Source organism: Lacerta agilis, chromosome 4 (assembly GCF_009819535.1).
Source record: "Lacerta agilis isolate rLacAgi1 chromosome 4, rLacAgi1.pri, whole genome shotgun sequence".
NCBI lineage: Eukaryota > Metazoa > Chordata > Lepidosauria > Squamata > Lacertidae > Lacerta > Lacerta agilis.
Genome location: NC_046315.1, coordinates 23156765 through 23181506, shown reverse-complemented (window position 1 = coordinate 23181506; position 24742 = coordinate 23156765). Strand labels below are relative to the sequence as shown.

Sequence of the window (24742 nt, the reverse complement as noted above, 5' to 3'; positions counted from 1 at the left end):
TCAGAAAATACCCTTAACCCTTTCCCAGCTAATCAGCATGACAATGTAACCCAGACCCCTTTGTTGTTGGGAAATTCCCAGTTGATTGGCCGGATGGATGATGTCACAAGTATTCCAGTTTACCAATGACTACCCTTGTGTCACCTGAAACATATTTATTCTGGATTCATCTTCCTTGGAGTCTGCCAGATATATGAAGTACGATCTGCAGCAGGTGTCTATATCAATATATTTTAAACAAGGATACAAAGCCCAGGATATGCAATGCGAGAACCATAGCTGTCTACTTTTCCCTTTTCTTGCGAAGAATCCTACTCGGAATAAGGGAATTTCCCTTTAAAAGGGGGGAAAGTTGACAGCTATGGCGAGAACGGGCCTTTTCTGTAGTGGCTCCCTATTTATGAAATCCTCTTCCGGGGGAGGTTCACCTGTTGCTTTCATTAGACGCCAGGAAAAAAGGTTCCTCCATTCCCATGGCCTTGGCTAATAAGCAATCCTATGGCCTTTTAATTAATTAATTAATTTTAAAATAACTTTATTTATTTGGTTTTTCAGATTAAAATTTTACAGTCACATATCCGACATACAATATAGAAACAAGATTCCAAAGAATCTCCTCGACTTCCCTCCTCCACTTTGTGGGTCCTATAGTTAATCATTTCCCCCTGCATCTTTTATAACAATCAAAATCTTTTACCTCTCCATTGTGTCCAAAATTCACCATTAAACTACAAGTGTAATTCTAATCCTACTAAAGATTTTAACTGTTTACAATGGTTTTTAAAGATAAATTATAGCATGGAGTTCCTTATTAAAATTCCTTATTAAAATTTTGGTCTTCCTGATTTCTTATTCTTCCGGTCATTTTAGCCATTTCAGCACCATCTCATCAACTTGATCTGAAATTCTTCTTTGGTAGGGAGTTTATCTTCTTTCCAATCCTATGGCCTTTTAAACTATCTCTGTGTGGTATTTTTTGTTTGTTTTTAGGGTGCATCTTTTTTGTGTGTTCGTATATTGGTAAACCGGCCTGTGGTCTTCGGGTGAAGGGCAGAACGATAAGCAAGTAAAAAAAAAGCCAGCCTTTTCTGGTTTGAGAATTCTCTCTCTTACTTGATCGGGTCTTCCACCCGGCAGGGGTCGCTGTGGGAACGATCCGGCTTTCTTGCAGGCCGTTTGGGTCTCCCCACCTCCACCCCCAGCACTCGATTATCAGGAAGTGTCTCCAGGAGACGCCGGCTGAGCGGCCAGTCGGAGAGGGGCGGCGGCGGCGGCGGCCAGCTTGGGCGCGGTGGCATCATGGAGCACATTCGCACCACGAAGGTAACTGAGCGGGGCCTTCCTCGGAGGCCGGCGTTGTCCGCTGCCCAGCTGCTGGAGGAGCCTTGCAAACCCCGGGGGCCGAGATGCGGTGTCGGTGTCGGGCTTCCTCTTCGGAGGCTTGAGCACCGGATTGAGCTTGCTCCCGTGTCGCAGCCTTGCCGTGAAACCCTGTGCATGCCTACTCAGATGTAAGCCTGTGTGTGCCTTAGGCTGCAGTCCTAACCGACCAATATCTACCCTAGAAGTAATTCCCGTTCAGTTCAGCGGGGCTTTAAGGTTGCAGCATAACATGCACACGATAATAGTCTTGTGGCACCATGGTCAATCCTGCTGTCGCCCAAGCTCTTTACTTGTTTCCATTCTTTTTCGCCAGAATTTGAGGAAATTGTTTCCGAGGCCATGGCACAATGCATTTGGGTGGTTAGGCGTTAAGGTTGCTGCCATACTGGCAGGAATGCAACTACGTTTTACTCAAGAGTAGGCCCACTGAAATGAACGCGTGTGGCTAAATTAGGATTCAGTGATTCCACTCTGAGTAAAACTTGGGTGAATGTCAGTCACCCTCTGGGGCTTGTTTTTGTGTGTGTGTGTGTGTGTGTGTGTGTGTGTTTGCTGCAGCAGGCTGTATCTGAACTTAGAATTTAATGGGATCCTTAAGTTTTCATGGACTAGTCCCCCCATGGTCCTCTGCGTGGTGATAGTGGGCTTTAGGCTGCAGAAGTTTAGGCCACAGTAATGTGATGCTATTTAATCCTCTGTTTAATCAAACAAACTCCACTAATCTCCATAGTTGTTGTTGTTGTTTATTCGTTTAGTCGTGTCTGACTCTTTGTGACCCCATGGACCAGAGCACGCCAGGCACTCCTGTCTTCCACTCCCTCCCGCAGTTTGGTTAGACTCATGTTAGTAGCTTCGAGAACACTGTCCAACCATCTTGTCCTCTGTCGTCCCCTTCTCCTTGTGCCCTCAATCTTTCCCAACATCAGGGTCTTTTGCAGGGAGTCTTCTCTTCTCGTCATGAGGTGGCCAAAGTATTGGAGCCTCAGCTTCAAGATCTGTCCTTCCAGTGAGCACTCAGGGCTGATTTCCTTAAGAATGGATAGGTTTGATCTTCTTGCAGTCCATAGGACTCTCAAGAGTCTCCTCCAGCATCATACTGGATACTTAATACTGTCTATTAAGGTTGCAGCCACATAGCCCTATCTTATTTATTTGGAAGTAACTTTTCAATTATATATGTGTGTGTGTTGTGTGTCAGTGGGCATGATATCTTATGAAGTTCAAGAGCATAGTTCATTTCCCAAGGAGCTTGACATACATAATTTGATGGGAGACCACGGGGGGGGGGGGGATGGCAGCAGGAGAAACAAGCAAGCAGTATGTAATTGTCCCACTTACACATGCATTGGCTTAATTGTAGCAGGACAAGGGAAGTTGGGGCTTCTGCCATAGGTAGGTTTTGTGGGTAGACTTGAAGGACACGAGAGGAGGCTTCATGCAGGTGTTTGGGGAGACAGTTGTAAGCAAATGGAGCAGCAATGGAGAAAGGGTGGAGTCTTTTGAGAGCAAGAGGCCTTCAGCTGGAGGAGTGAAGGTCACAGGCAGGTATGTATCTCAATTTAAGTGGGGGGGGGGAGCAAAGCCATGGAGGGCTTTGGGGGTTAAGAGTGAGCTTGTGCAGGATTTGGGAGTGGACAGGAAGCCAGTGTAGGGGTTTAGATAGAGGTATTGCCTGATGTAAGGCGAGAGGTGGAGCATGAGAATCTTAATCTCAGGGTTGTGAGTTTGAGGGTTGTGGGCAAAAGATTTATGCATCGCAGGGGGTTGGACAAGATGACTCTTATGGTCCCTTCCAACTCTACCATTCTCTGATTCTAATTTTGATGTGTTTCCAGTCTTCTTCTTGTAACCTACAGGGTGATATTTCCTGACAGGGCTCTCAGCCAAGGGTGGGGCCAATTCGATTTTATGAGATCATGTCATGAGATGGAAAACAAATTCCATATTATCTTTTCCATCTCTCTTGCTAGGTCTTTTGGAAGGGCCATAGCTCAGTGGTAGTAAGTAAAAGCTCTATTGCATTACAGAGGATCACTGACCTTAGCCTGAAATGTGATCTGTGTGCAGGGATCTCAGAGCCATATACTGTAGAGTAGACTGTTTGCTGTTGTAGCACAACCTGTCTGCAAAGCAAAATCACTCCAGAGCATCAAACAGTATTTACTCTTGCTGTGTGCGACCTGCAGTATTTTTAACTTCTTAAAAATTAAACCTTTCACTGAAATTCACATATCCTTTGAACTAAACCTTGTATGGCAGTGAGAAAGGAGGAAGCAGATGACTTATCTACAGTAGTAATCTGCAAGTTTCAAAATGCTAACTGAGGCAAATTGCTGCTTTTCCAGGCTGGGTTGGGGGGAGGTTGTGGGAAAAGTCTCTGTATGCTGCAAGTGCCATTAGTCACAAAAGTAACTGGGAAATCATCAGCTGAAGAGGAAAGACCTGCACCTCAAAAGGAGTATGAAACGTATTCAGGGCATGCCCTACCACTAGGCAGACTGGGACAGCCACCTGAGGTTACAGATGCTGGGGTCCCTGCTGTTCCTCTGAGTTTCTTGGCTGTCCTTTTTTGTTGGAGGACGGAGTTATGCAAGCCATGTCCTGTCCGTGCATCCTGTAAGATATTCTGCTCCCCTCAGGTGCTGTGAAGAACACCATTTTATTCCTAGCACTGAAACAAGAATCCCCTGCCATGCTTCTATTATGAGAAAAACTCCTTTTCCCTTATGGGGTACCCAAGGGCCCATATAGAGTCCTTTTGTAGGTTCTCTATCAGTAGGAGAAAATAACAGAGACCAACCAGAGAATATTGAGAAGCAAAGCAGCTAGTGAGCCTATCTTTATTAAAGCTGTTGCAACAGGGTACTCCCCCCCACACACACAGGAGGAGGGAGGGACCCTGAGCCATGCACACAAGCTCTTATATAGACATTTAAAATTGCCCGCCCTGGAGTCCAAGACCACCCCCAGAAACATCATACATACATCACAGAAAGGGTGTAGCCTAAGACCACCACCTTAATACATCAAAGAAGAGGTGGACTACAACAGAAATCTGAGTGCGTTTTTTTTTCTCCTGTCTGCTAGGTTACTTGATTGGATTACCTAGGCATCCTGGCCACTCTTTTGTTACGATAACTACTCAACTCCTGAATACAGGTCACAGGCTCACACCCTATTCATATCTAAAATGTGCCCTTAAGACAGGATTTATGAAAGAGACATTTCCTTTGACCTTGCAGATAAATATTTGAGGTCATTTTGGGAGAGAGAAAATGATTTCAGGACTTTTCTGTGGGTTTCAGACATGTGGTTTACATATTTGTATGTGTTTGGTTGGTACGTTTATGAACATCATATATATATATATCCCCTTTATAAAACTCTTATAACACTTCTGTACATGGGTGGTGTGGGGGGGGAGCTGCCTCCCCCCCAAATCAAATAAATTAATTAAAATACTTAACTAACTGACTACTTGCATCGCAGATACCTCGGTTCTGCCCCCCACCCCAACATAAAGCCTGCCCCGCCCCCAATGTAACCCTATGCCCATGTGGAGAGTACCATCTATTCCTTCACTTCAGGCAGCAAAATGTTTTGGGCTGGATCTGAGCCTGTTCCTTTTGGCTTAAAATGGTTATCTTTCAGAAGGCAGAAGCACCTGTCATGCGCTTTATGCTGTCTGTTCAACTCTGTACAATGCTACAAGGTTGAATATTCTTTGGGGGAGTTCCTAAGAAGGAAGAAATTATGCTACAATGCTGAAGTTTCCTTTGGGGAGTTCCAAAGAAGAAAGAATCGCCCTTAAAAAGCAACAAAATGCTCACAAAAGCAACCTTGTAAATAAGACCACAAAAGTTACTAGCCTGCAGTGTTTTAATACAGTAGCTTGCTTGGAGCCCAGTAGAGAAAGGATAAAGAGCCCACCTCATTCCTATACAGTGGTACCTCGGGTTACAGACGCTTCAGGTTACAGGCTCCGGTAACCCAGAAATAGTAGCCTACCTTGGGTTAAGAATTTTGCTTCAGGATGAGAACGGAAATCGTGCGGTGGCGGTGCGGCAGCAGCGGGAGGCCCCATTAGCTAAAGCGGTACCTCAGGTTAAGAACGGTTTCAGGTTAAGAACAGACCTCCAGAACAAATTAAGTTCTTATCCCGAGGTACCACTGTACTGGGTGCAGAAGAGAGCCACTCCCTCCTCTGGCAATCTACTTGGTTTCCATGTTGAGCACAAAGGAATGATAAGTCACCCACCCCTCCTCTGCCAGCTTGCTCGTTTTCCTGGTCGCCTATTACTACAAAGCTGGTGCAGTATTTCCTTTATTCTTTCCTTGCTCTTCACCAATGACCTCTACGCCACATTGGTCCTCAGTTGCCACTCCTTTGGCCCACAATTTCACGGGTTGTCTGTTTACTTCTTTGACACGTCGTGCAAATAATTCAACAGCTCAGAGTGATTGTCTATACGCATAAGCTACTCTTTCATCCTAAGGGCTGCACGTGTAAGTAACATGATAGCGGCCACAAATCAGCTTATGGAGAAATGGATTTATGCCACATTTATACTTGATACTTTGCAAAAAGTTCAATCCTTAAAATTAAATAAATTCTTCCCTACAGTTACCTGTTCCATTAGACTTCATTTCTGAGGATGCTCATGTTTTCTTGTTTATTGGTGTACAGTTGTGCATATCAAAATTGGACAGGGTGGCTGAATAAGGGGGGAAAGTATAGTTCACAAACTGGCAGTCTCTGCCGCTTAAGGGCTTGCTTTACTTTAGACCCTGGTCATGTGACTTTGACCTGCCTGTGTAGCCAGCCCTAATTATTTTTTTTTACATAAACGTGCCTGGAAGGCTGCTTTAGTTCAAGCTGCTGACTTTCTGTTTCCTGCAAATTAGCACCATCATATTTCTGAAAGCTACTTATTTAAATGATGCTTACTGATTTGTATTGCCAGCATTTTTAAAAAGCAAAGAGCTGGAGAATCGGTTATAAAATGTTTCTTGTAATCTAGCCAGGTCAAATATTGACACTGAGATAGAATTCAGGAATTGCAAATATCTGCATTACTGATGCAGGAAGTTCCATTGCTGCTGATTTCTCCCTTGAGTTCTGATTCTGCTGGACTGTATGAGAGATGTGCTCTCTGAATCTTGTGGCAGACTCATTGTTAGAGCTCTAGGAGCAGACTGGTGAATTAGTGCTAATGAGGCAATCCTGCCAAGAGAATATGAGGAACGCATCCTTGCCAAATCTTTCCTTATTGCCTCTTTGTGGTAGCTTTTCTGGCCTACTCTTGGGATTCAGACAAAACAGACCTGTAGAACATTCAAAGTCAATTTCCGATCAGTTAAAGGCAGCTAAATTTCTGAGTGGACCTTCTGTAAATTGCTCTCTGCTACAGCTGAAAGCATCCTGTGTTATTTTGGAAGAATACTGCATGCAAGACCCTTTGGCTCTTCTCAGCCTTTGTGTTTTGAGGAGCTTTTTTGTTTTCTAAGAAGGGTAGATTTCCCCTCAGTCTCAGTTCAGAATAGGCCTTATAGGACATATGTGGCATAACCACACAGCACCATACTTTTCCTTCTCAGTAACATATAGGTTCCATGTATAGGTATGGGGGTTGCCACCCAAGGCCTATAGCCTTACTTTGGTGTTGCTGTGTTACCTGCTCAGCAGTTCTTGAACTGTGATCCAAGGTGGATGCAGGAGAAGTAGCCCCTAGCTTTCTCTCTAGGAGCAGTCTTCTGAGATCATTGCATGATGGTACTATTTGAAATGAGAATTGTGGGAGAGAATTTGTTCACGGCAGAACTGTACTGAAACAGACGGCAGGGGGCTTAATAGAATATAGAGTATCCCGTTTCTGTTCTGTAGGCTGCATTGTCACCTTTGCAAACACAGCCCCTTGAACCAGTTGATCTTGAGTTACCACTTAGCCAGGGTTTTACTAGCCCAACCAGAATGTTGTCCTCTTGGTCAGCAGTCAGAACAGGAAGATACAAAACCAGAAAATGTTCTAGCTGAGCTGTTCTTCCTATTAGCAGGCACATGTGAGCTGCTACAGTATAGGCGTGCACATTAGGGCATCTGTCCCATGCCTGGTGGCTGCATTTTGCATTATTGGTGTGTTGTGAAGGCTAAAGGTTGTCCTTGCAAATGCACACAGACTTTGTTGCCAGACAGCGACCTGCCCCTTAAGAAGGAGATAATGAACTGAATGACCAGGCTGTTCTTATGTCAAGATCGTATGTTTCATGGAAATGTGTTCTCTTCCCCCACCCCACCTTGCCCTCACAGGTTGAACAGGTGAAATTATTAGATCGTTTCAGCACAAACATCAAGTCACAAACAGGAACGCTCTATCTCACAGCAACTCACCTGTTATTTATAGACTCGAGCCAGAAAGAGACATGGGTAAGGATTCTGGTGGTTTTCTCCAATGGGGCACCCTTTTCATTCTATTTTGTGTCGCTTTATTCTGATGTAGAGGACTCCCCAGGACCAGCCTCCTGGCTTGCAATAACTGGGTTATTGTTGCTGTAAGCTGTCTTAGGTATGCAGAAAGTGAGGTACAATTGTTTTAAATGAGTATTGAACCACATGCCTCCTTCAGGTTGACTTCTTTGAGCTGCACTGTTCCAGTGTTTTACAGGGCGCTCTTCCAAGAACCAGAGGCTTTAGTTCCAGCCTCCTGAGAGAAGGCTATGGTATTCTCACTTCATTTGGGCCAGTTGCCCGGATATCATTCCTGTGCATGCGTGGAGATTAGCACTGGCAAGTGTGTGAAGTCAGTCTCCCACTCCCAGATCTAAGGCACATCATCAATTCTCTTTGCCCATTCCACCACAGTTAATAGTTTAATTTTGCAAATTGTTTTTTTTTAAGCGTGCTGTATATCCTATAATAGTCTAGCTAATTAAACTCCATAATTTTGTTGAGTTATGAATAATTGGCATCTCCTCCTTTGGTATTTTCTTAATTTTAGTCTTTGAAAAGAGAGATAATGCCGAGACTTTCATTAACAGGTTTCTGGCTATGTATAGCTAGTGTTTTTCCTCTGTGTGTTGGTGTGTCTGCATTTGTAGACTGTTGAAGGTCACCTTCAGAAGCAGAACTAATAGAATATAGGTTAGCTAGTATCCCTACACCCAAAGGGGCTTTTCGCTGCGCTCTCAAACAGCAGTCCCTGCTCTTCATTCCACAAGGCAAGTTGCTTTTGAATCCGAGGGGAGCTTGGAGTTATCTGAATACCAATTGCTGGGAACCAAAGGTGGCGAGAATGCTGTTGCACCCAGGCTCTGCTTGCCTCCCATGGGCATCTTGACTGGCCACTGTGAGAACAGGATTAAGGACTTAGATGGAGCTTTGGCCTGATTCATCAGGGCTCTTCTTATCTTCCTAATTTTTAGATACAGTTTGCAGTGGAGAAGGAGAAAATAAAAATTAAAAATAAATCCCACCGTGGTTACTCTATTTAGTGTATCAAATTTATTTATTTTTTCTTCATGCAGCTGAAAGAAGTCCCAAAGCAAGTTAAAAGAAAAGAAAAGCACAAAATTTCATATTAAATGTCCAGAAAAGCAATAGAAATATATTAAAAGGTTGTTAATTAAAAATATTGCGGACAGACAGGACCTCTCGATACTGGTCACAGCCTTAAGTAGTGTAGCACATCCGATAATAAGCAAGCAACTTGAGATAACGTCTGTGGTTCTTCCGTGGAAACCAAGAATTATGAAAACGCCATTGTGGGTTTTCTGTGTGCTGCAGATACTGCACCATCATATTGCTGCGGTAGAGAAACTCGCCTTGACCACGTCCGGCTGCCCCCTGGTGATCCAGTGCAAGAACTTCAGGATAGTTCACTTCATTGTTCCCAGAGAAAGGGACTGCCATGATATTTATAACTCCTTGCTTCAGCTGTCAAAACCAGGTAGAGTGACTGCCTTTCCCATTACAAAGGCATTCCCTTGATCCCTTTACCTGATTCTCTTGTTCAATTGTTCTGTTGTTTTATCATGTAACTTAACTATAGTTTATTTGTAAACTGTTTCTACACTAAGCGGTATATAAATTAAACAACGATGTCAGTGTGGTGACTTTGGAATCCCTCAGCGAGGCTCAGGCTCCTTCCTCTTTTTCTCTTTCTCCTGGCTTGTTTTAGCAAGATACGACGAATTGTATGCCTTCTCATACAACCCAAAGCAAAAGGAGGAAGAGAGAGTGCAAGGCTGGCAGCTCATAGACCTTGCAGAAGAGTACAACCGGATGGATGTGCCTAACTCTGACTGGCAGTTATCAGATGCAAATCGTGATTATAAGGTAACGGACTGCAAAAATAAAATAGATTGCTAACATAAATTAAAAAATAAAATGAAAGACCAAAGTGAGAAGTGGCATTTCCCACCTCATTCATGATGGAATAATTGTTGGTCTGTTCCTTTTCCTCATGGGAAATTCAGTTTCAGAGGTTCGCTTGGAAAACATTGTTTCTTGCAACTGTTTTGCAGCTGCTTTGATTGAATTCACCCTCAATTGCATGCAGGAGGGATGAATGGATGACTCGACTCGTCATTAACTGAGAGAATGTATGCAGCAATATAATTAGGCCCCCTCTCCCCTTGCTGTAGAGCTCAGTTCAGTTTTGTGTGCAAGGCTACGTAGAAGGCAGCAACTTCTTCACTTCTCTTCTAATTACTGTTTCCTTGATTGTTGTGCCTCTAACTAGAGAAGAGGCAGTGTAGAATTAACGCTAGGAATTAACCCCCCCCCCCCCCGGTTTTATTTTTGAAATCATGCAAGTATTTTGATGTGATGGCCACCAACTTGAATGGCTTTAACAGAGAATTTGGCAAATTTATGGAAGCTATGGCTATGTGCTACCTCCAGCGTCAGAGGTTTGCTGTGTAACACAATCAGGAGAGGGCTCTTTGCACCCATGTCCTGCTTGTAGGCTTCCCACAGGCATATGGTTAGCCATTGTGAGCACAGAAAGTTCAGACTAGGTAGGCCTTTGCTCTGATCCAGCAGGGGTCTTATGTTCCTGACACGTTTCAAGAACCCAGCCAGTTTTTTCTGAAGCCCTGGTACTTCAGAATTCTTCTAGGTAAGGGTTCCAATTGAGCAATGTCCATTTTGAAGATAGAGCTCTGTGGGAAAGGCCTTTCCCATTGATTTCAATGGATGCCACCAGTTGCACACCATATCTTGGGGAGGGGAATATTTTTCTTCCTAAGGGCCATATTCCCTTGTGAGCAGAGGTCTGGGAGTGCGTACTATTGGTTGGTGAGGGCAGAGGCAAAAGTAGGTAGAGCTATGGCTGTGGCTCTTTGTACCAGAGGCTACCTTCCCACTCCACACAAATCACTTTAAGGACATTCCAGCCTGGCAAAAGCACTTGGGCCCACAGAACAAGGCTGGTGAGGGCCGTGGCCTAAGGAGAGTCCCAAGGGGCCAGGTAGGTTTGGAGGGCTGCCTTTTGCGCGGGCCCTGAGCTTCCCCAACCCTGCCATATCTAAATGTGCTGTCTCTTATAGTTCCTTTCCTTTCCACCCTCAGATCTGTGAAACATATCCCAGAGACCTTTATGTTCCCAGGAGTGCAAGCAAGCCCATCATTGTTGGCAGTTCTAAGTTCCGAAGCAAAGGAAGGTTTCCTGTGCTGTCATATTATCATAAAGATAATGAGGTATAGTCTGATTTCCATTCAGGGGAAGTGGGCTAAAGGCTATTTTCCATCACAGGAAAAGACAAGAAGGGTAAGTATAGTAACCCAAATTCATAGATCTGTTGCTGCCCATCAAAAAGGGCTGTTAGTAGAATGTAACATTAGGGTAGGCCCCACTTCACTAGGGCTGCAATTCTAGCCCCACTTACTTGGGAGCAAGTCCCATTGATTTCATTAGGACTTAACTTCTTACTAGACATGGTTAAGGTTGCACCACAGATATCTGTATCTAGCATATGTAGAATCATCCAGGGAGGTTCGCCTGGTGCCTTCATTATAGATTTTTAGGCACCAGGCAAAAACGTCCCTCTTCAACCAGGCCTTTGACTGATTACTATTCTACAGCCTTTTAAATGTGGCTGTGGGAAGGGCATGGTATTGTTTTGTCGTTTGGTTTTAATTATTTACATGTGTTTTTATCTTTTATTTTATTCTGTGAACTGCCCTGAGATCTTACAATGAAGGGCAGTATATAAATTTAATAAATAATAGTAATAATAATAATATGCTGATTTTGGCAAGAGTTCCAGAAGTAGAACCGTTACAACTTGTCTTGTGTTGCAATTATTCACACTGATTCAAAAAGTCAGGACTTAAAGATTCAAGTTTTTGCTTCCTGTTTATGGGGATGTGGGGAAGTTGAAACTAGAACTAACAACAGCATGCATGACACCAAGAAATCAAACTAATGTGGTTTGGGCATTGAAAAATGGTCTGAGTTGATTGTGCATAATGCAAAAGTGTCTTGTCTCTCTTCTAGAAACTAATTTTGTGTCTGCCACCTTATATCTCCAGCTTTATCACTAAAATCTGGGCAAAGCGTCTCTGCCTATAACAGAGGTAACAATGAACTCTGAAACATTTTGGCATTCAAGTTTCCTTCTGGAAGTTTTTCATCTTCAGACACCCATGTGTCATGCTTCCAGCTTTCGTCTTCTCTTCTTGCAGCTACCAGAGAACAAAGAACTGTACTTAAAATTCAGACCACTGTTCATGTCCTCTAAAGTGCTCATATAGACCTTTTGTTATCTTATCTTTATATTTGTCCCTCCATCTTCTCACTAGGCTGCCATTTGCAGATGTAGTCAGCCTCTCTCGGGATTCAGTGCCAGGTGTCTGGAGGATGAGCACATGTTGCAAGCCATCAGCAAAGCCAATCCTAATAATTTCTATATGTATGTTGTGGACACCAGGCCTAAAGTAGGTATCATTCCCTTTAGTTGGTTTCCCATGTGATACAATGCTGTTGTTCAGAGATGGGAAGGGGTGATTTGCAATTACTGCTCCTTAACTGCAGAAAGGCAGTTGTGCCTGGCGTGCTCTGGTCCATGGGGTCACGAAGAGTCGGACACGACTGAACAACAACAAACTGCACCATATTGTTAGGTTGCAGTTTCTGTTAGGACCCAGTTTGATGAGCAAACTGAGAGCGGCAATGGGATGAATTGGAGTTGGAAAGGGCCTCAAGGGTTGCCTGCTTAGTCCAATTCCTCTTTGATGCAGGAAGTTGATTACTGCAGCATCCCTGTTAGCTTGTCACTTGGCCTCTAACAGAGGAGAACCCAACACCTTCCAAGGCAGTCTGTTCCACTGCTGAGCAGCTCTTTCCATCAGGAGGTGGTTCTTAATGTTTAGGTTGTGTCCTTGGTCTTCCTGAGTTCTTCTGGGTTCCACCCACTGGAGCAACAGAGAATAAATTTGGTCTACCATCTGTGTGTGAGACGGCCCTTCAGATGTTTGCAGATAACAGTCTCTTCTCCAAGCTAAAGCATACTTGGCTCCTTCCTAATAAGACTTGATCACTGGATCCCTCATCATCATTGGACTGGCTGTTTGTACTCATGGACTAATCCCCCCCCCAAAATTTTGGAGGAGTTGCTTACCTGACTCAGGCCCCTGGCCAGGATCCAATGAACAATGCAACTGATTGAATACCTGCAGAGGGCTTTGTGCTGGTGCATCTCAAAATTGCAGCCTTCCATGCTGCATAGCATATCGTGATTATGCTACTGGGAGCTGCTATTCAGGGGTCAGGACAAATTGGGGGGGGGGTGTTACCAAGTGAGTAGGATGCTTTCTGATACTTCATATCCAACGTGATTAATTGTTTGGCTTAGAAAGGAGGAGATCATGAAGGGGAGGGAGACCCTGTCCTGTAAATCTGGAAACCTGAGCAATCATTACATTCCTAATATTTATCAGAAGGGAGTTCCCACACATTTTAACTGTTTTACCTCCCTTTTCTTCAAGCTGAATGCACTGGCCAACAGAGCAGCAGGTAAAGGCTATGAGAATGAAGACAATTATTCTAATATTAGATTCCAGTTTGTTGGTATCGAAAACATCCATGTAATGAGATCTAGCCTGCAGAAACTTTTGGAAGGTATGTCTAAATTTGCTTCTAATTGGTATAAAGCACTTGATAATTGCAAAATAGACTCTTGTAGAGCCCTCGCCACCCCCACATAGCCATATCAAGACAGCCCATTGCTTGAAGTAATAAATACAGCATCCCTTATGTACTGAAGGGTTAATACATTGATTTCTTATCTTTTTTCTTTATTTGTAAACCACTTGTGAGTTTTTTCTTCTCTAAAGCGGAATAAAAATCTTACGAAAAAAATATCTGGATTGCACATCAATTTCAGGTCCCTCTCTTTTTGTTTCATGTAACGTTTTCAAGCTTTCAGCAACACTTGTAGTTCAGCATCCTCTCTTGTACAGCCCCCATGGGATGTAGATGAAACTCTGGGAAGAAAAGGTTGTTCATATCAAGTCTAGGAATTGATTCCCTATAGAGGAAAGTGCTGCTATTTGAATTTAACGACCAAGTATCTTTCTATTTCAGTCTGTGGGACAAGGGGCCTGTCGGTCAATGATTTTCTGTCTGGTTTGGAGAGCTGTGGATGGCTGCGACACATCAAAGCTGTGTTGGATGCTGCTATCTTCTTAGCCAAAGTAATTTGCTTTATTCAACTTGTGGCCAGTGGTAGATGCCCATAATAATACACTAGCAAGTGCAGCCTGCATTCCGCAAGCTTAGTTACATTCCAGGACAAATGCTCAAGGGGCACTACCCCAACAGCACCCAATTTTCTTTCTAACTTATTATGAGGGGGGGAATGCCCCCAGATCCAGTTGGCTGGGTGTATATAAGAAGGTACTGCGATTGGCTACTCAGTTCATGGAGTCCCTCCACCCGCATATGGTGCAGGTTCTTAGCTCAGGAGTGGACCAGACGCTTCCCATGTGGAAGATCCCAGTTTTTGTTTTTTAAAAGAAAGATCAGATAGCAGATGATGTAAAAGGTCTCTCTGCCTGATCCTGAATTCCAACTCCCATCAGCCCCAGCCGGCACAGCCAGTGATCAGGAATTATGGGAGTTGTAGTTCTGGAACTTCTGGAAGACTACAAATTCCCCATCACCGGTCTAGATAGTTACTTTCTGTGTTCTTAGGGTAACTTGGTCAGTATTGTCAACTTCAGACGTTCCAATTGCCTTTTGGCATTTGGAAGGAAAAGTGTGTGGACTGAGTAACTTACGCCTCCCGCTCCTCAGGCTGTCAGGTATCGATGCACATACCACAACCAACTGTTTCCCTGTCAGGGCAGTTCCAAGCAAGGATACCTCTCGCTGTATCATGGTGCCTGCGTGCAGCAGCAGGCTGTATATTTGAATCAAATTATTGCTGCTGTTTGCTGTGGTTTGCTAGCCTGTGTTTGTTTTCCTCCTTGTGATACAGGTGCACACGCATCAGTCAATCTTGTTGTCTTTTTCACAGGCCATAGCTTTGGAGAGTGCAAGTGTGCTAGTGCATTGCTCCGATGGCTGGGACCGGACATCTCAAGTGTGTTCTCTGGGATCTCTCTTGCTGGATCCCTTTTATAGAACAATAAAAGGCTTTATGGTGCGTACTTGAGGCACGCCGAGTTGCTTTCGGTTGGCACATGCTACAACCGAGTTACTTTGGTGCAGTCGCTCTTGTTTTACTTCCTATATGCCATTTTTTAATGACACTTATGCCAAGTATGTCATAATAAACATTGGGGTGTGTGTGGAATCTTTATCCTATAAAGGTACACCATTAACATTCAACACTGGTGCAGTGTTGGGGTGTCCCATCAAATAACGTAGCAGCTGCATGCTATGCTAGCTGCAGCTTCTGACCCATGCACAAGGGTAGCCCCTCAAAACAATTATAGTAGTCTTAATTTTGAGGTTACCAATGCATGGGTATTGTGGCAAGGCTATCTGAAGGGCATGAGGTTGGGGGAGAAGCCTGTTTTGTTTACAGGACTAATTTTAAGTAGTAAGCACACCAGTTGAATCAGTTCAATTTTTTTAAAAAAATTACTCTGGCATGAGACTTAAATCTAATGTATATACCTGTATTTGAGTTTAGGATTATTTTGGGTACTGCTCTGATACTTTGGGTTTAATTCATCAAAACCAAGAACTTTGACGTGGATAATATAATCCAAATTTAGATCTGCAGCATAAAAACAGATGAAAAGCTGATGCCTTGTTTTCTTCTAGGTTTTGATAGAAAAAGACTGGATTGCATTCGGGCACAAATTTTCAGACAGGTAGGGGATTTTGCCACAAAGATGCTGTACATTTGAATTAATTATGTAACTCGTTGTGTTACTATTCAATTCATATTCTTACACAGATCTCATACCCTTATAAGGGACCTGTATACCTTTAGTCCAGAAGATGCATTTGCTCTGTTTTTGGAACCCCTCCTGAGCTGGGACACTCCTTGGATGACTTTTTCTGGATGTCAGCCCCAGTCCACCCAGCCCCTGGTCTTGGATTTCCTACTTCCCAACCCAAGACCCTGGGGAAAGCTCTGTTCCTTTTTGCCTTGCAGAGACGGCTCCTGGCTTTTATCATCTACCCTGAGCTTTGTGTTGTCTGTCACCAGTTAACTTAGACTTGGTAGCCCCTTCAGGATGAGCTATAAGTCATGTTCCTATGCTTGCTGTCTTTCTGTCCCTCTGAAAAAAATGTCTAGTTTTCTTATGCATGTACATATGCTTGTACATGTGTGTCAGACATTTTTAACTGGTCCAGGGTAAGCCATTGGCATCCAAAAACCTGACCCAAGCTTAAATTCCAGTTGAGAATGCATCTTTGTGTGTGTGTGTGTGTGTGTGTGTGTGTGCATGCCCCATTTTATTTGTGGTTTTTATCTGACTTGGTATGTGCCGTTCAGAGCCACATAGCAGTAACTTGGGTAGGGTGGGGTCCAAAAAACTGCACCCCTAGTTCCACGTCCCAAAGCAGGCTTTGAGCTTGTGCTTTTCAAATAGCAGCCTGTTCCACCCCCACCATCACTCTGCTGCACAACAAAGTGGCTTGGAAACAAGGTGGGACTTGCAAAGAGCAATGGAGGTGTGCTCCTAAAAGTCAGAAAATCCCCTTTAGGTCACATTTGGTAATTTTGTTTTCTTTGTGTCCACTAAGCATTAATATAGGTTGAACCCAACTTCTTGGAGTAGACCCCTTGATATTTGCAGACCTAAATGAGCCAAGACCACTCAGATTGGTGGGTCTACTTTGAGTAGACGTTAGTAGGATTCAACCCCATATATTTATTATACAGTACTAAGGGACGCAGGTGGTGCTGTGGGTTAAACCACAGAGCCTAGGGCTTGCTGATCAGAAGGTCGGTGGTTCGAATCCCCGCGACGGGGTGAGCTCCCATTGCTTGGTCCCTGCTCCTGCCCACCTAGGTACCGCTCCAGCGGGAAGGTAAACGGCGTTTCCGTGCACTGCTCTGGTTTACCAGAAGTGGCTTTGTCATGCTGGCCACATGACCCAGAAGCTGTACGCCGGCTCCCTCAGCCAGTAACGTGAGATGAGCGCCGCAACCCCAGAGTCAGACATGACTGGACCTAATGGTCAGGGGTCCCTTTACTAATAAACTGCTTTTAGTTCTTTTTTTAAAAAAAATCCTAAAGCAATGCACAGAAGAATAAAAAGCGTATGATGGATAATAAAACAATACAAAATATAATCCCACAGCTTCCACAGAGACCAGTAAATATATGACAAGTATCTCTACTCTGCAGATACTTGGGTGCGCAGAAAGGTTTTTAGCATGTCCTGAAAACATAGATAAGACCCAACTGAACCTATGAAAGGAGGAGGAGGTTACGTTGGTGCATTGAATTTTTGTGAGTACCCAGGGTTAGTTTTGCCCATCATTTCCCCCATATATTTATCCTGAAGTGCTTTTACAGCAGCTGGTCTTATTTTAATGAAAATGAAATGTAGAAGTTGTGGCATGCTGCTTGCTGGATCTACTCTGCTGATGATCTTCATACAATATGAAGTTCCATTCTGTCTGTGTGCCCCATTAGGTTTTATTGCTGTTGTAAATATTCTAGATGGTTGTGATTACTATTTTACGTTGCCCTTCGTTCTCTGTTGTGGCGCGCAGTCGAACAATAAAGACTAACTGGCTGGCCTCTTTTAATGCGGAATGTATTTTATAGATGCGGTCAGCTGGATGGAGACCCAAAGGAAATCTCTCCTGTGTTCGCTCAGTTTTTAGAAAGCGTCTGGCACCTGACGGAGCAGTTTCCGCAAGCTTTCGAGTTCAACGAGGCATTTCTCCTTCAGATCCACGAACACGTCCATTCCTGCCAGTTCGGAAACTTCATTGGGAACTGCCAGAAAGAACGAGAGGAGCTCAAGTAAGGTTTCATATTAGCTCTCTTAACTGCTAGGGCTTAGAATCACCTTTCTGGTGTGTGGTGGTGGGGAACCCAGCATTGCAAAAACGTTAGATCTTTTGCACTCCTTAAAACATGAATCCTTGAAAAATCTTCTTGAGAATATAAAATAAAAAATTCCTTCCAGTAGCACCTTAGAGACCAACTAAGTTAGTTCTTGGTATGAGCTTTCGTGTGCATGCACACTTCTTCAGAAGTGCATGCACACGAAAGCTCATACCAAGAACTAACTTAGTTGGTCTCTAAGGTGCTACTGGAAGGAATTTTTTATTTTGTTTTGTTTTGACTATGGCAGACCAACACGGCTACCTACCTGCTTCTTGAGAATATAATCGCTTTCGAGAGAGAGAGAGAGAGAGAGAGAGAGAGAGAGAGAGAAAGGTTTATTGGAGAATCGTTCTCCCTTTGGTTTAGAAATATAATCCCCCCCCCAAAGCAGGCCATTTCACTACTTTAAATTCCACACACCCTAGACTGCAGTTTCCCATCATCGAATAAAATGATATATATCTGTAGTGATAATCCATTAAGTCCAACTCTGATTAAAGCTTGATTAATCACCACCCTATATCACTTTTAAAGTAAAGAAACAGCATTGGGGGAGGTGGAGGGGCAGGGAAAGACTCGCCCCAAAATACTGCAGGCACAATCCAGTTCTGTTTCCATTCCCTCCCCACCTCACCCCCAGTGATTGCTTTCTGGACATAGATCAACCTTTCCTAACCTGGTTTCCTCCAGTCGTTGGACTACAACTCCCATCATCCCTAGAGCTGATGGAAGTTGCAGTCCAAAACATCTTGAGGCTGCTAGGTTGGGGAAGGTTGTCCTAATATCTCCAATGCATGGGTAGATTTGCCACTGAAATATGGCATTAGTGTTGTTCAGGCCCTGACTGCAATTCACTCAAGTTCTTCTTCCCTTCAAGATTGAAAGAGAAGACATATTCACTGTGGCCTTTCCTTCTGGATGAATGCAAGAAGTACCTAAACCCCATCTACAATGAGAATTTTTCTCAGTCGCTCACAATTCTGGAGCCTGACACAGTATCATTTAATTTTAAGTAAGTTTCAATGATGATGATGATGATGATGATGATGTAGTAGTAGTAGTAGTAGTAATAATAATAATAATAATAATAATAATAATAATAATAATAATAATAATATGTTCCAGCTGTCAGAATGGTGTATTAAAATACTATTGTGATTGGCACGTACAGGTTCTGGAGGAACATGTATCATCAGTTTGATCACACCATGCATCCCCGGCAATCTGTAGTCAGCCAGGTCATGAGCATGAGTGAGCAAAATAAACTGCTGGAGAAAGACATTAAGGAACTGGAAGCTGTGAGTATTTCCAATAACTATTTTGTCTTCAGAGGTCTGACACAGGCCTGCTTTGCTGCTAAAAGGTCAGAACCGCATCCCATCGGATGCTTTTTTAAATGATGGTTTCTTTGTGTTGCTTTTGTGAAGATTATTTTTGCAACTGGCAAGAGAAAGATGGCACTCCACCTGCTGGGCCATTCAGTAATACGTGCACACAAATGGACTGGAACATGTCAGAGAGCAGTTTGCACCAAAGGAAGACTTAGAGGATGCTCTTGAATGCCAGCTTTTCATCCCCATACCATAAACACCAGCCCTTTGTATAGTGTAACTTGGTATCCAAGTTGTGGGTCTTGTGTTTGTTTGTAGGTCTCTTGGGCTGGCCTTGTTAATAGGCTCTCCATCCCAATTCCTGCCTTAGTGCATGTACTACAGCTGTTGAGGAACAGCAGAGGGTACAGAAAGTATGAAGGACCTGATACTATAAGGAAGCAAGCAGTGCCACTGATAGTGGGGAGTGACAAAGCTGCAGCATATATGTGTGTGTGTGTGTGCGTGAGAGAGAGAGAGAGAGAGAGATTGAGATTGTTCAGAAGTTGAGTGCATACGGAAGGCCCCAGGTTCAGTCTATGGGCTATGGGATCCCCAGTTAAAATGAACTCTGGTCGCTAGCTTGGAAAGACCTCTAGATGAGTCTGGAGCTCCACTGCCATCAGAGAAGATGGTACTGAACTGAAGGAAGGAATGGTCGGACCCTGTGTAAGGTAGTTTCATATGTTGATAGGGAAGGCGAGGAGTTCGGCAGGTTGGGGGCTGGATGTGAACAACAGTTTTTCAGGCTCCAAACGGTTGCAAAAGGAAAAAGGAGCCTACTCTGAAATACTCCCTTTTAATCCCAGAAATTAGGTCACCGTGTAAACAAGGAGCTGGATGCAGCCTTCACCAAGGAACCTTTGCGGCCTGTGTCACCTGTTCTTAAGACATCCCAGTGCTTTAAGAAAGAGCAGCCTCTTCTACATGGGAATGACTGTATTCGAACAATAGAGGGCTCCAACGCAGCAGACAATCGGTACAGCGAGTATATGGAAGAGCTCTCCAAGACAGAGCCTGGTGTTGTCAGTCTGGAGTACGGAGTGGCAAAAATGACGTGTTAAATGTCACACGGAGTATTGCCGTCTCTTTCTGAAAATACTGATGGTGCATTGTGAGACTGGTCTCTTGGAGCATGACCAAAAACTGGATTTGTGTAAAGGAGAGCCTCATTGATGTAGACTAGCATGGCACACTAGTTGCTAAGGAGAAATGCTGTTCTTGTGAGAAGTAACTGAATTTAACAATACCGAAAGGAATGTGGAGAATTTAGTAAAAACTGTTTTTGGCTTAAAGAACTGAGGAATGGAAGTTGTTGTACGTGTCTAGAGTATAACAAACTTTAGTTTGCACTAGATAACTTGGAATGTTATTTAATATATCGATTGCCAAATGGTTTAATGGGCTTTGAAGATCTACTTCTAGGACACAACAGAATACTTACTGGGGCTGCTGAAAGTATATGTATATAGATAGAATGTACTATGTATGTGTACTCCTATTTAATCTGTTGCCTGTTGCTAATTTTGATGTCTCATGTTGCCATTGAAAGTACTGTATATCAAATGCAAAAGATGGAAACTTATCATCCCAAATTCATAGCATGATGTTTGGAGACACATGAGAGAGGCACTCAGCAGGGTCTAAGGGGATATTAGTTTGCATTGGTAACTCTGGAATTCCAGGTTTCCCCTGCCTCTTTAAATGTCCTTTTACAAAAATCAGGAAAACTGGTTATCTAGATAGATTAAAACTGCACCCCTAAGGGCTGTGAATCTTTTGCAGAAATCTAGCTACAAGCCTTATAGTTACGTTCCAAAATCTATGTAAGGACAATGCGTTTATTATGCCATCAAAAGTGGCACAATATAGCATGCAGGCCTTTGAGTTCTGAAGAGCACTTTCAAGTTCTGGAGAGGTACTGGAGAACTTGAAAGCTTTATGTAACATTTTGGAACATTCCGATTGGCCAAATAAAAGGCACTGGCCCAATATGGATTTAAAACTTGACTTTTATGTGCCAACACAACAGTCTTTACATTTATGTAATTGTGTGTATTCCTACAAAGAGCCAAAACATTTGTGTGGGATGGATGGGTGTTCATCTCAATGAAAGCAAATGTGGTTCTAATTTTTTGTGTGTGTTTCTTTCAGATCGGTCAGGTTTCAGAGTTTTTGAAAGAATTAGATATTGTAAGCTAATCAAACAAAAGAAATGCTGTAGAAGCAGTATCTGTTTTTCTGAGTTTGATCAAATTTGCGGTTGTCTGCGGCATTTTTGTTCAGTTTGCAAATCTTTCTTAAAATAAATTTAGGTGGTTTTTTTTAAAAGCACCTTACTTTTAATCAGTAGAAAAACTACGTAAATGAAATCTTCAAATAAGTCTCCGTGGATAGCTAAGGAGGCAGCCGCTCTTTGTTGTGAATGGAGAAGAAACAATAAACTCTAGGTTTGCAGGCCAGCTGGCTGCGTGTTTTCTAAATCCACTTGCTTTAAAAACCTGATAATGCTCATATCCTCAAGATACAGGATGCCACCTGGGATTGAATTGATCTCTAGTTAACTAACAAAAAGAGTTGGTTAGGAGGTTTATACTGTGCCCCTCTCGCATATAGGCAAATCAAATGTATCCCCAGATATCACTGTTTCTGCTTCATCAGAAAAGAGAATGGATTTGCTTTCAGCCTGTGATCCTGCTTCTGTTCACATTTCTCGAGTTAGTTTTTATTGTCCTAATGAAGGAAACGAAATGAGCTTTGAGAGCCAAGATTATAAACATGAACGCCTTGGGGTTATTATGCTCCCTAGGTGGTATGGTAGGCTAATTTGTACCTGAGGGATCAAATGCTTATTTGGCTCAGAGTGAAAATTAGTTTAGATTTGCTCTAATCCCTGAAGGCTTTTGATCAAAACTGCCAATACGCAGCATGGAACTTGACACAGTTGGCCGTGTTTCCCTCTTCCCTAGTTGGGATCCAGGCTGTAACAACAAGGGCAATGCAGGTCATAACTTAATGGAGTTGGCAAAATTGTATAGGGGAGGAGAAGCATTAACCTTTTTAAGTGGTTACTGGTTTTTGTATTGTAATATGTTTAAAGAGGGAACAATGTGAAGGGTTGTATTTTTCAAAGTCATCTTGGTGGTAGATGTTCTCGTCCACAGCTGGTTGGTGGGGTGGGATCCTGCATTCAATGTAGTAAATGCAGTAAAACTGTACATTCTCATGTCTTCTGCCACTTTAGTGGATGTTGCATTGATACTGACTTTCAGAACGTACGAAGACAGAAACATGTGCCTTCTGGTTGTTTTCTCCCTCTCCCGTTTTATGCTATGGACAAATAATCTCCTGTGTTACCATAAACACTGAAAATACAATACTAAATGTTGCCGTAACACACGTTTCTTGTCGTCTGTTTGTATATTGGTCGGAAATATGCTGCAGAAAGCTGCACATTGGGCTTATTGTGGAGCTATGGAATTAACAGGGTTGCTGATGTTGATCTGTTGCTGCAAAAGCAGTGATGTTTTGTGGCACATGAAATACAAACAAAGTCACTATGGCATAAGCTTTTGTGGGTGACGGCTCACCTCGTCATGACTATTAATGATTTAAAAACTTAAAAGATGCAGCGTCAAGTGAAGTGTTCAGCGTCCTCTCGCTTGGTCCTCACTTTCAACCAAAGTTCTCATATGACTTGAACAGTTGTTAATTGATGAGTATTCCTGTTGAGTATTCTAGTCTGCCAGCCATGGCTTCTTGCAGAATACCATTCCGCCCCAATCAACAATGTCAGATGGGTTTTTCTTTCCTATCTGACATTCAACATTCTGTTGCTACGAAATATGTTCAGTCCTCAGTAGGCTACTTTGGGGTTGGGTTTCTGCTTTAGGTTTTGCTTTTTTACAAACTGGACCTCTGTAGACCTCAGGGCTCTCATGAGCATGTTGGTACCTTCCACTCTTTCTCAATATCCCTTATATATTTATTCAAGTAGTTTCCCCTGTGGTCACAGAGCTCTAGGAAGTGGAGCTCTTACGTGATCAGTGTGGATGCCTTCTCGCCAAATTCTTTCCCTTGTACGTTCTCCACCTACATTAGGTGAATGGTGTACTTCAAACCTGACCTGCATGCCGCACAAGTGTAATCTACAAAAGAAATTGGATCTGGACAGATTTCATCATATTGATGAAACTGACTCTTGACTCAGAAGCTCTGGAGTTTTTTAGATTTTCTTTTTTTAAAAAAAAAAATCCTGCAAATGTAATGCCTTGTTCCAGGAAAAGTGTGTCTGTTTCTTTACATGTGGTTTTTTATTATTATTTTAAAAAGACGCTTCCCCTGGTGCAAAGAGGTACCATTTTCATAAAAGCTGTATGGGTGAGAGTTAATTGTGTAGTGAGATCCTTTTTGTTTAATTGGAGCTTTAAATTTCCAGCCGTTCAGTTTTGTAGGACAGCTGCCAAATGGGCAGGCGAGCAAATGGGGGAGGGCTCTGCTGAGCTTGTGCATTTTCTATACGTATCCAATTACGAGTGACCTCAATCTTGAAACGCAGCAACCTAAAAGCATCTCGTCACAAAGGCAAGCAGAAGCATCCCCACCATTCCCTCGTTTCGCCCACCTTTGCGGTTTCAAATCAAAACAATCTCCTTGCTGTGTGCTTCAAAGAGTGGGCTGCAATTGGGGGGGGGGGGAAGATAGGGACCCTCTTTGGCCCCACCATGGAAGAAAGTCCTAGGAAATGGTATTATGTATTCCCTTCTGCCGTGGCTGTTTCTTTCTTCCCAAAGACTTCTTTCATCAGACTCCCACAGTAATACAGCACATCTGGAAAACTCTGAGATAACACAGTATTCTGATACTGGCGTCCATTATGTGCTTAACAAAGGCTCCTACAGCTGCTAAATCCGGAGAAGGAACAGAGCCAAGCTGGCAAGACTTTGCTGCTGCCCCTTTTAACAAACACTGCCATGGAATTTTTTAGATTATTACTGTTGCCATTTTCCTTCACCACAGATGCTTACGGATAGAGTTGTGGTGTTCTCTTAGTCACACCACTTGACATGGACGGTGGAGCAAACTTGTTTTCCGCTGCTCCACATGGTAGGACCCGAACCGATGGATTCAAATGACAAGAAAGGAGATTCTGACAAAACGTTAGGAAGAACTTCCTGACAGCAAGAGCTGCCTGACAGTGGAATGAACTACCTTGGAAGGTAGTAGACTCTCCTTCATTGGAGGGTTGGAAACAGAGGATGGATGGCCATCTGTCAGGGATTCTTTAGTTGTGATTCCTGCATTGCTACATGATCCTTGGGATCCCTTCCAATTCTAGGATTGTTCTTAAAAGAAATATGGCACTTGAAATAAGCTTGGATAGTGGTGAATAACTAAGCCGCAGAAACCACAAAAAGCTGCTTTATCAGACTGTTGAGGCCAGCATTGTGTGCAAGAGACC

At 43.2% G+C, this 24742-nt stretch overlaps 1 protein-coding gene across 1 annotated transcript; it reads left to right on the top strand.

Moving 5' to 3' along the window:
- The first annotated feature begins 1200 nt into the window (after positions 1 to 1200).
- On the top strand, positions 1201 to 22676 carry MTMR6 (myotubularin related protein 6). Its single transcript, XM_033146351.1, has 14 exons — positions 1201 to 1323; positions 7691 to 7807; positions 9164 to 9326; positions 9558 to 9715; positions 10952 to 11080; positions 12185 to 12319; positions 13370 to 13502; positions 13968 to 14077; positions 14902 to 15027; positions 15657 to 15706; positions 17624 to 17824; positions 18789 to 18923; positions 19083 to 19209; positions 20091 to 22676. The coding sequence occupies exons 1-14, from the start codon at positions 1300 to 1302 to the stop codon at positions 20343 to 20345; spliced, it is 1863 nt and encodes a 620-aa protein (XP_033002242.1). The 5' UTR covers positions 1201 to 1299; the 3' UTR covers positions 20346 to 22676.
- Positions 22677 to 24742: the final 2066 nt, after the last annotated feature.